This window comes from Pleurodeles waltl, chromosome 1_2 (genome assembly GCF_031143425.1).
Source record: "Pleurodeles waltl isolate 20211129_DDA chromosome 1_2, aPleWal1.hap1.20221129, whole genome shotgun sequence".
Taxonomy (NCBI): domain Eukaryota; kingdom Metazoa; phylum Chordata; class Amphibia; order Caudata; family Salamandridae; genus Pleurodeles; species Pleurodeles waltl.
In genome coordinates, this window is record NC_090437.1 from 64,612,271 (window position 1) to 64,624,533 (window position 12,263).

General features: G+C 39.5%; 1 protein-coding gene across 2 annotated transcripts in view; it reads left to right on the forward strand.

Moving 5' to 3' along the window:
* Positions 1–12,263, forward strand: part of HELQ (helicase, POLQ like) — a 449,876-nt gene that overhangs the window by 290,675 nt on the left and 146,938 nt on the right. For both annotated transcript variants that reach the window (XM_069236329.1, XM_069236338.1), the window contains exon 14: positions 6,486–6,584. In XM_069236329.1, coding sequence (XP_069092430.1) covers positions 6,486–6,584 — 99 coding nt within the window. The remainder of the gene's footprint in view (positions 1–6,485; positions 6,585–12,263) is intronic.

A 12,263-nucleotide genomic window follows, 5' to 3' on the forward strand; every position in this document is an offset into this window, starting at 1 on the left:
CGTAGTTTTGTTTTTCATGCACCATGCCATTCTTGTAGAGTATTTACTGCAAAAACTAAAGGCTGTCTCTGTAAATGTTTTCAAACAACGTGCTGATTCATTTTTTGAACTCTTTGCAGAGCTAGCAGATGGATGGTCAAATGGGAAAGCGTGGGAAGGAAAAGAAAATGCATTTTTTGTGTCCGTGACAGTGCAGCTTAAAGTACTTCATAGGCACAATGGATGCGTCCAATGGAAAGTTATTGGAGTTGTAGGCAATGCTTGGCCCCTTAAGAAAGACATTGATCTCTGGAAAGGAGCTCTAGACGGAGCACAGAAGGGCAAGGAGAGCAGCTCATACGTCTTCTCTAACCGTGGTCAGTTCTGTAACCTGTTACCGGCCCCGTAATGAGCCAGTCTCTGCAAGGACCCTTCACAGCTCACTGCATAGTTAACTAGCTGCACCCTTTTGGCAGCCTTTAGCCTGTGCTCACGCCACCTGTCCCTGTTCGTCTCCTGAACCTCATGATCAGCTTCACAAAATACTCCTGCCATGAAGGCTTTGTTCTGTACACCTCTCTCGTCTCATTGCTCAGTCGCTGCTCTCCTCCTTGTGTCCGCATGCCTTGCTTCCTCCAGCCTGTGCTCCTTCATCTGGCACGGAGACTTGGTAAATATTGGGGGTATTGTAAGCCTCTGAGCTATGACACTCGAGGAGTTTTTCAGCCATTTGTGCAGCCACCAATGCCAGGAAGTTCAGCTAACGAAGGAGCTCAGCAACTTTGTGAACTTTTGCAGTCAGGAGCTGGCAGGTGTATTGGCTGCATTTCGAGGGAGACTGCGAACCTGCAAACAGGTTCTAGAGGTACAGGCCCGAGGCATGTGTAGACCAGCACAATACTCAACCTTATTCACATTAGCCACTTCTGCCACAAACACTACTTTCTCTTTGGTTCTCTGGATGTCAATTTCCCCTCCCTTTTCAGACCTCGGTCTGCTTTTCCATATTGTCTTTGGTGCTCTTTCACCTAGGCAACCCCTTTGTCTCTTATTTCCCCTTGCACCCTCCGTTTCTTTTTTCCCCTTGCACCCTCCTTCCTTGTGGTCTTGTGGTGACCGTGGCAGTATGGGAGGAACAAAGAGGTGCAGGTGTAAATCCAGCAGAGATAAAGTGGATGATAGGGTCAAGCCTCACTTGAGGTATTGCTTCGACTCTACAGTCACAGGAACTAGACAATCCAGTCCATCACTAAGATACTGAATAACTGATCACTGTCTTTCTCCTCCCGAACACTGCATCGCTCTTAATACCCTCAGCAGTGACCCTGCTCTTTGTCCCATATTGAAAACATACTGTTTGCCTCATGCTGTGCCCTTAACCCTTTTGCCCACCTACAGCAGCCCACGTGGCAGTACCCATATGGTGCATGTAGACCTTACCTTGCAGTTTCCCTCCACTCACTAACCTTGTGGTAAGCTGACTTGGATGTTTTTTGAGTGGTTGCATACTTTAGCTCCATCCCTCTGAAACAAACATGACCTTCACTATTATGACGAAGCCGAATTCATGTGTGAGGGCCATGGTCACCACTCCATAACTTGGATCAGCCCTTCCCTTTCCCTCTGTGTTTAATTAGGATGTAGCTTTGAGGAACTTCTCCTGCCTCTTCTCATGCATCCGAAACACGTAAGCAGCACTGCACATGTGCAGTCAGGCATGGTGCACAGTCAGTTCTGCATGCCTATATGGGTGAGTTGAGATCAAGGCTGTAGGAAGTTCAAGGGTGAAAGGTTAATGAGTAATGGTGGGTGGCCTTGCTGCAGTAAATGTATAAAACATTGTAGAAGCTATGATCTAGAGTACAATTGGGACAGGATCAGTGAATGTGGGTGAGGTCAAACACGTTGAAGAATAAAATACTGTGAATTATTTTGCCCCCTCGCCTAGTTTAGCCTGCATTTAAGATACAATCCACACACAAAAACTGAAAAAAATATATAAAGTTAAATTAATATAAGGGTAATGTGTTGTTCTGGTAGGAAAGCTTAGTTTGTTAACGTGATTCAGCTATCTCTGTGTGCAACAGGAGGGTCATTGAATTGAATCTTGGTTGGTTGACATGTATTTATAGTGATATGAGGTCCTAGCCTGCGACAGAAAGCACTATGGATATGTAAATAATCAGAGTAAAAAAGTTATTGCACCCAATGTAAAATAGGCTTCCAAAATGTAAAAATGTATATTCTGCACAGTATGGGATAAGTTGCCCCAAAATTAGTAAAAAAGAGTCAAGATTTTGAATGTAAAGTTCATGAAGCCACACTGCTGAAAGGGCACTAACATTCAGGCAGTTAGACTTCATTAAGGTGGATTATAATGTACTCTCATAGAGTTCCTTTATTAGTGCAAGATTTGGGTTTGGATTTCTGTGACAGAAGTGCCAGTTAAAAGGTTACTGTAGGACTGATCTTCAAAATGGATCATCGAGGTTCACAGGTGCGCGCTGAATATCCTATCACTGGATGCCTGCTGAATAGTAATTAGAGTATGCTTAAACTGTTTCCTTAAGGCTATTTTTTTCCTTATTTGAGAGTTATCAATTTGGGCTGACATTGGTATGTGTTGGGCAGAACTTGGGATTTTAATTGGACAGCTTTGGGCTTGGCATGGATATCAAAATCTGGCAACACTGCAGGCAACTCCTGTTGGAAGTACATGTTTTACTGAGAATGTCGGACTTCATTCACGTATGGCTGAGAAAGATATTGTGAATTTACAGAAAATATGCTCTCATTTTAGCTTCTAGAGCACCTTCCATAACCTCTATGGTTTTCTGTCAAACATGATTCATTAAATCTCAGCAGAAGACTTGTTCACTGGGTAAAATCATCTTAGCAGCAAATGATTTTTATTGTACCTATAATCTGTTATCACCCTTGGTGTTCTCATTTTTGTGTCCCTCAAAACCTGCCATTCACTACAATGCATTTCAATGGGTGCTATCATGTATATTGATCTCAAGATGGCTGCCATCACTTTCTGGTTGAAGTGCTCACAGCCAATCAGATCTCACCATGAGATCTGTGCTTAGCCTTCACCCAAGTATGCAAATTTGGATTACCTTTAATATCTCAAACTAAGGAACTGATTTTTACCAAATAAAAAAAAGGGTGTTCTAAGGATTAAAAGATACATTTCTGCCAAAGTTGGTTTAATTCCGGCCAGCGGTTCTGGCTGCAGGTGTGTCTAAAGAATCCACTGGAATTAACATGGCAAAAGCACTTTTTATTTTTGCCCCTCCCTCCCCTCTCCTCTTTTTATCAACCCTGCTTGATGAATCATCCATACTCTCACAGTGCACAACAAGACCCTTGGGCAAACTTTGTTTGGAGCATTTTGTGAAGATTGTTCAAACAGCGCCAAAGATATAGGCAAGTAAAAAATGGCTTTTTCTTTGGCAACTAGGTCCTAACTATAACTATCTAATGGCGGCTGCCAGTAGGTAATATATATACCCCCAGGGAAAACACACATCTATAAAAAAAAAAAAAAAAGTTAGCCCCCACATGGGTTTGGCACGTGTTAAGAAGGGCCAACCCCTTTCAATTTCCAATTTTTTTATATTACATGTTTGTCAATTAAATATAGTAAACTCAGGGGTGGGGGAAGGGGAAAATAAAATTGTGGGGGTGGCCAGCCTGTTACTATGTGGGCAGACCTCCCTTGTCTCATCCCTGGTGGCCTAGTGGGGCTTAGCGGGATTCCAGATTGTGGATCGCTGTACAGTCAGGAATCTGTTTATGAAAGGCATTACTGGAAAGGGGAAACTCTCCTCTTTCCTGAGATTTCCCCCCACAAACATGGAAGCATCTAAAACCACCAGACACGGGAGCAGACCTTACCTGCTTCCTCCAAGCGGCTCTGGTGGGAGGACCTGGAGGGGGCTAGGGAGAGATGTGGAAGTGATTCTGCAGCTCCTCTCGCAAGGGGGGAAGAAGGGGAACAAATCCTCTGGTGCTTTACACTGGAGAATTCTTTCAAGACCTTCCTGGTGACAGCCAATGGCCGCCAGACACATTGAAGGTGTTAAGGGTCCTACGTGTCAAAGCTGTAAGCATTAAAGATATTGCCATAATATATGTATTTTGTTAGTCAAAACACGTTTATACATGATATTCTAGTGTACACCTTGTAAGTGCCACAGACATAAGGTAACTCTCCAAAGGGCTAAAGCTGACAAACGTAAACCCAGTCTTGAAGCATACATTTCTGGTAGCTTTTCAGTTAAATAGCAAAATATGACCACCATATAGGTAACTAGCCACTACATCTAAAAGGTAGTGTGGTAATTAAATGAAGAAGCATTGCTAAATGTAAGTGAGTTGTATGTTCTAATGGAATTTAGGATAGTATTCCAGTCAATTTTCAAAAATTATTCTCATAATATATCAATTGTAGTATACATGTGAATTACACTTGGGCTAGAGTTATTAGTTTTGCATCTCAGAAGCAGCAAATCATATTATCATAACTACTGTTTTCAACACTCTGGATATATTCTTCTTGTCAGGCATAGGTCTATGTACATTGCTTAAAAGAGATGGAGGTTTGGTATGATCCAAATCAGGGCAAGCTATGTGGATCAAATAAGAGTTTCCTCACAAGAGTGTCCATTCATTGTTTTTAAACAAAAGGTACTTCTGTCTTTGAAAAGGGAAGACGTATGATTTATGTTTGGGTTACTGCTAAGCATGGACTGAATGCCATTTAGTTAAACCATCTGAATGGCAAACACAATGGATTCAGTAGAATAATAGTAATAGTTGATTTTATTTTTATATCACTTTGTATTACGGTTTAGCTAACTGATACTGACAGACATTATGTCTGAGACCATTATATGTTATGTTGGCTTTAGAACTTTGCTTTAAGGAGAGCCAATCCATTAGATATTAACTACAGTTACATTGTTTTCCATGCACATTTAGGCCATACACTGTAGTAAGGGTCTAATCTGTAGGTTGTTTATCAAATCTAGCATTTGATAATAAAGTCTTGCTTAGTCCTTTCAATTTACATTTTATTCTGGATTCATTGAGCCACTCCATTCTTTATTTATAGAGCACTACTAAGGAAATGTTCCATGAACCTCAGTAGTTGGTATTGATGAGTAGTAGTTTTATATCTTGAAACCACCAGTGTTTCCTATGGAATCGTGTATGTTAACATAATCCTGCATGTTAATCATGCATGTTAACAACAACATTCCTTGATTGTGATCTGTGGTGTTCTCTGGCCCTTTGCACTGTAGTGTTGAAAATCTATTAAAGAAACTATATGTTGATTTTTTTAAAGCTAACAATCCTACATACAGAACTATTTTCCTGGTGCTGCTGGGCAGTTCAACAAGTTGAGAATGCATATGCTGTTATTTCACAAGAATTTTCATTTTTATTGGTATTTATTGAAAACCTGATTATTCTAATGTACAATACCTCTCTGCTTAATAGGCTTATCTGTGAAATTAAAAAATTGACTGAATTTATTTACAAACGCTTTTTAAAAATTATATTTTATTGATTTTCAGACAGCAAACAGGAGAAAGAGGGGGAGAAACAGAGGGGATGCGCATACCTTGTAGAAAGCAAAGCATCTTGGAGTAGTAGCAGTCAGTCTTACATGAACTGAGGGCACAGCAGACAGAGTGTTAGCACTAGTGCACAAAGTAATAGATCAAAAGCACAGGTCATGCATTTTTCAAACAGGTCATTGTAATTTAACATTTGATGCTACTCCATGAGATCAGAAAAATCTGCTTCTGGCTTGGAGTTGTCTTTTTTTTTTTTTAACAGTGGCAAATAAGCATATGACGTTTTAACTAGCAAACACATTGTCTCTTATAGAGCATAAAAACAGTCCAGAAACACCAGTACCTAAAGTTAAAGAGGCTGACAAGATAAGTTTTGAACTTTTTATCCAGAAGACAAGTAATGTGGCTACTGGCTCGAGTTCTGAGTTTGATGGCTAGAGAGTTCCAAAAGGCAGATGCAGAACTTGTGTGTTTGAGTTTTAGAATCTCAGTGCTTACTGGTAAAAGAAGTCTTTGCTCTTGATTTATTGTTGGCCCCATATTATAGTGAGAAAATTGTCAAGATAGGGTGGTTTAATTTGGTGAATTACGCAAGGCAGCACAATCAGAATTTGATTCTGGCTTTCATTTAGTAATGGTAGCCATTGTGGGTCACCTAAAACAGATGAGTTTGTTCGGATTTCTTTTGGTAGATAAGAGTCTGACTGTGGAAGAAGTCCACTGTCCAATTCTGTGCAAAGGATGAATAAATATTATTGCTGTGTTCAGACGGGCAGGTGAAATTAGGTGTTATCTTTTTGAAAGAGTGAAACAGCTAAGGGACAAATTCGTTGTTGTGCTGTGAATAACGGAGAAACTGTTTTCTATGGGTTCTGTTTCTTTTTTTGAGGGTCATTTAGTTTTTTTCTGTTTTAGTTTAACCAACTTACTGCAACGGAACAGAAAATGGCGGCATCTGTGGGGGTTCCAGAAAGCTTTCTTGCACGAAAGATTTCAGGTCAGCCTGTTAAAAAGGTAAGAGGGGGCAACGACTTTGCAAACTATATCCGTTATGTTTGACTCCGCTTTGTTTAGCTTAAAATTTGAAAGTGTTCATTACCTTTAACGTTGTTAAGGCATGTGGGAAAAATTAATTGTTCTGACATGTGCTAGAATAAACCTTTATTTTAGCTACATTTTAAAATACGTAATTTGGAGCCTGATGAAAGGCAGGTTTCAAAAGGGGCGTCACTATCTAGGATTTTGCAACGTAAGCTTGTAGTGTCTTGTCCCTTCCCCTTGAACAGGAGATAGGGGTAGGCACTCTTAGAATGTCAGCAGTTGATTTAGGTAGGATGTTTTCGGACTTTTGTTGTGACAAATGTACTCAATAATCAAATCTCTTTTTTATCTTTAATTTCTCCTGGACCCTTGGGTCTACAGCATCACTCATGTACTGATAAGTCGCTTCCCAAAAGCTTCAGTCTCTAGTGGTCACAGAACATTCAGCCTAATAAATATTAATTAGGCAAGTTGTTATTGGTGACCTCATTCGATCACTCCAAAAACAGGGATTGCTCTTTGGCAGGAACAGCAGACCACCTTCTGTGTGTTTGTTCTTTAAAGAATCAAATGCTGATTTATTTTTTATGTATTTATTGATTAAGTTTATGTTATAAAGATGATGGCACTCACACAAAGCAGTTGTCAGTGTATTTGGTTTATTTAGCCAATGAGTTTCAAGCACAATTTGCACAACCTCGCTCTTATGCCTCCAGATCCAACTGCCTCCTGAACTCCCCCATCCCATTTTACTCTCCAGCATTCTTCAGAACTATAACTACGCAAGTGCTACTCAACATGTTTCCATATATATGTCTATGAAATTACACAAAAAACAACACAATGCACACAAGAAATATAGACAGTGGACATTTCTGTCATGGTAACATTGTAGATCAATACAAAATAAAATCTTTCAGTTTCATTGGAATCTTGATCATGACTTGAACCACATTGCAAAGTTTCCTCCACTGGACTCACAGTATAACTCATGTTAGACACAGGAGCCCACAAAGCCCCTTGCACCGCAACCTCCTCATCGTGTTCATTGATGGAGGTTTGAATGACGTGTTTTTTTTTTTTAACAACCTTTGTCAGCTTGATTCTGTTCATCCTGACCTTGTTCTATACGGAATGTAAGCAATGCACTATCATCAAAAAACACCTTGTTACCATATAACCTCAACTTTCTCTAATCTTGCCAAACTCTCTCTTGACTTTGCTCTGGACCAACAACAGCACTCTTGTTTCACCACCCTTTCTTGTGCACTAACACAGCACTGCCAGTTACTTTCAGCACTTGCAGATGATTCATGAATTTGAATTCACCCTCACGAGCAAGAACAAGTTTTGAAATTAGTACCCAATCTCGTACTTTAACAGGTTTCAGATTTGTCCTATTCACTTTGTCAAAATAGACTTTACTACTAATCTGTTTAGAATGCATGTTACTCTTAGCCTCTTTCAAGACTTTGCTATTCAGTCTTTAACACATTAGATTTACTAATCCCTGTAGTCATGATAGAACAAGCTTCCATTTCCCTCATTAAATAATATGTGAAAATCCCGTAACGGAATGTGGAGTATTATGATAACTCCAGAGTTTAGCCTTCAAAAATTCTTCCACTTTTACATTGTTAGGTAAGGCAGATTGAATGCCCTCTTTTAGAAATGTATTAGCCCTCTTGACCTGGCCATTGGCACTAGGACAATTAAGCAGTGCACCGTCAGTAATAATGGCAGGTAATAAAAAAAAAATGATGAAATTTCAGCAGAAACAAATTGCACACCATTATCTGACATCAGTACTTTGGGGTATCCCTCAGTTGGGAAACACCATCCAAGACAGTTATCACTTCTTCTGTGGTAGGTATACCAACAAATGCATGATATATCCATTTTGAAAAATTGTCTAAGTATAATAAAGAACCTTTTTCTCTGTCCTAGTACATTCTTCGGACCTGAAAAATCAGTGGTAAACCTTTTCCCAGCATATATTTTGAATTTCTGATAGATTGGAAGGTTCACTAGGCACCTTCCAATGTTTATTTTTACTAACACAGAATTCACGAGAATCAATAAACTTTTCAGCCACAGAATTCATTCCTGGCTGCCAGTAATGTTGATTGAGAGTTTTCTTCATGACAGTTACTCCCGGATGACCCTGGTGAGCTAAATTAAGCAACCTCTGTCTAAGACCAAGTGGGAGAACACATAAATCATGCCTCAACAGTATACCCTTTTCAACACTAAGCTCACCTGACACCTGAGAAAGGCTTTGCAATTTAGATTCCAAACTCCTACATGCCGGCTGTCACTTTATAATATATTGTTTTATGAGTGGAACTTGATTATCTTTTTTTGTTCATTTATTAGATAGGTATACAAATGCAATATTTCAAGCTTGCATCATATCAAAGATAAAAAGTGTGATATTGAAGCTTCATTCATTCGTGGATGTAAAATAAAAAATATTACGCAATAATAAAGTGCCTCCTCTTACTTGACCGCTTTATCCTGACCAGTTTCCCCATTGAGACTTCAAATACCTTTCGCTTTTTTCCATCCTCCCACTCTCTGAGCATATGCATCTTCTAGCCACCTAACCTGATCTATTTTAATAATCCAAGTCTCAAATATGGGAGGACTCGAGGATTTCCATTTTTGTAAGACTGCGCTACTAGTGAGCCAATGAAATAAAATTGTTGTTTTCACAGACCCACTAGACAATGGATAGGGGTGATTCCAAGCAAGGCTACCCGCACGTCTGGTTTAAAATGTACCTGTAATTTGTCGCTCATAAAGCAGAAGATCTTATTACAAAAATCAAACAATCTGGGACAGAGTAGGCCTATAATGGCCCTGTCACCTCGAGGATGATTACATCTAAAGCACCTAGGTGGAAACATTTGCTGTAGGTGATACAGAGTGTAAAATAAAGCCTATTTGGAATAGAACGTCATGTGTTTGAAAGTAGCTCCAAGCAGGGCTTTATAAAACATACGTTTTAACCTAATCCAGTCTGTGAAATCAAGCTTCCCCTCAATATATTGTGAGATGGAGTCAAACACTGATCAAGCAATAGTATAGTGTGAATAAAAGTACAATGTACTATACCAGTTTCCCAAATCTGTACTTTTTTTTTTTTTTTTTACAAAAAGCTCCTTGTTAATGTGCTCTTTTACCCCACTTGATGACACTATATAGGCCCGAAGATGTTGATAAATCTGAAGGTAAGAGAATACTAGGTCAATTGGAATGTTAGCTTGGTCTGTTACTATCTGTCGCCATGTTTTAACTAGATCGGCTAATACAAAATGTTCAATTCTGTGATATCCCACTCTGACCCATTTTTCTAGCTTCCTTCAAAGGGAAACTGATAGCCCTCTTGAATTTGTGAACATTTTTAACATGTGCATTGTAGAACGTATCTCATGGTCTTTTGGGTCACTTCGGTATTTTCGAAAATACTAATAGCTGCGACCCCACCTCGGCAAGCATTTTCTGGAGGTGAAAACATCTTGATGCAACACTTTCTGCAGCAACTCACTCTAACCAATACACATTTGCTTGACCGCGTTCATGATATGTGAGAAAATGAAACTAAATAAAGGTAAAATAGACATTTTGATTACCAGGACCCTTCCTACCATAGACAATGGTAAATTATGACAGTTAGTCAAGATGAAGTATGCCTTTTTCAGAGTGGCCATAAAGTTCAGTTTATAAAGATCCAAGAAATCATGTGTTATAAAGATTCATAAATACCTTATGGGATGAGTGTCTGAATTATGTTCTTGCATCTCTCTAGGCAATATTTCAGGTAAGCAGTGAAACAACAGGGTTTCGATTTTAGCCTGGTTGATTTTATAACTCCTTGTGAAGTTAATCCCGGGAAACCCTGATGAGCGAAATTAACCAACCTCTGTCTAAGACCAAGTGGAGGAACAAATATTTCAGATTCCAAACCCCTAGTTGCAGGCCACCTTTTTAGAGTATATTGTTTAATTACTGGAATTTGATTGTCTTCTTCACTCTACTTATGCTATTCAGATTCTGAGATGGCACTACCACAGTTATCAACTGCTTCCACAATTGAAACAGCACACTGATGTTGATCTAACTCTTCATCCCCTACAACCGAGTTCTGGGGTAACCTACATAAGCAATCAGCTGTCAAATTCTTCCCACCTGCAATATGCTTTATCTAAAAATTAAACTGCTGCAGTCTGGAAATTAATCTCGCCAATCATGATGGATCCTTATTAGATTTGCTCCCATTCATCATATATATAAGGGGTTTATGATCTGCCAAAAGAATAAATCCTTTGCCTCACAAAAAACATGTTTAATTTTTCCACGATCCACACGCACGCTAGAGCTTCCCTTTCTGTGGTACTATACTTCAACTCTGCTCCCCTCAAAGCCCTGAAATAAGACAGAGTTTTTTGCCATCTAGAATTTGAGTGAAAACTGCACCCAATCCAAGTGAACTAGCATCAACTGTGACATACCGTTTTATCAGAGGGATTGAACGGTTTGAGTGCGGGAGCCTGAATTATTAAAGACCTAGAGCCTGATTTAAAGTGTGGCGGACAGGTTACTCTGTCACAAATGTGACGGATATACCATCTGTTGTATCACGAGTCCCATAGGATATAATATGATCGTAATATAGCAGACAGGATACCCGTCACGTTTGTGACTGAATAACCGCATCCACCAAATTCTAAAGCAGTCCCTTAATCTTCTCAAAACCTCATCCTCTTGTTCAGTCCAAACAAACTGCTCACCTTTCTTCAACAGTTTACCCAAGGGCTCTGCAAAATAGCTTAACCTTGAACAAATCTGGCATAATACTCCCCTAGCCCTAAAAAGGATCTCTGGGACATTTTTCATAATGTTTGGCGGCCTTAGCTATAGCATCCAACAAGTCTGTCTTGGGTTGGATGCCATCAGTTGTGATTTTGTGCCCCAGATAATCAATTTCTTGTACTAAAAACTTACTTTCATTTATGCACACAGTCATTCCTTTATCCTCCAGAGCTTGTACCACTTTGTCCAACAATTCATAATGCTCATTGATCGTCTTAGCAAAAATCTAAATTTCTTCTTGAAAGGCTTGAACGCCACCCATGCCTTGGACGTAATATGTCCATTAACTTTGGAAAGACGCTTGCTCCAGAGGCCAGACCAGTTGGCACACTTAAATATCTAAAGGCACCAAAAGGAGTGAAAAATCTATTAAGGTCTCTTGACCCTTCTGCCAGCGCAACTTGATGGTATGCTGATTTGAGATCCAGAATTGAAAAATATTGGGCTCCGCTGACCGCTGCAAATAACTCATTATTTTTGTTCAAAGATCTGAAATCCACACAGACAAAAATCTCTGGATTTCTTTTAAAGCTATAACTACTGCCGAAATCAATTCTGAACTGTCAGTCGGTTCAATAACACCCTCTTTATGCTACCTGTTTAGGTGTGTTTTTAGTTGACAACAAATTCCTAGTGGTACAATGTGCACCTTATTTTGAACAGGGGAAGCATCCTCCTTAAGTTTGATTTTGTGCTCAAACTCTTTCACATGGGCAACTTTTGATGTAAAAACAGCACCATGCTTGTTGATCACCTCTTATTGTACCTCAACAGTTT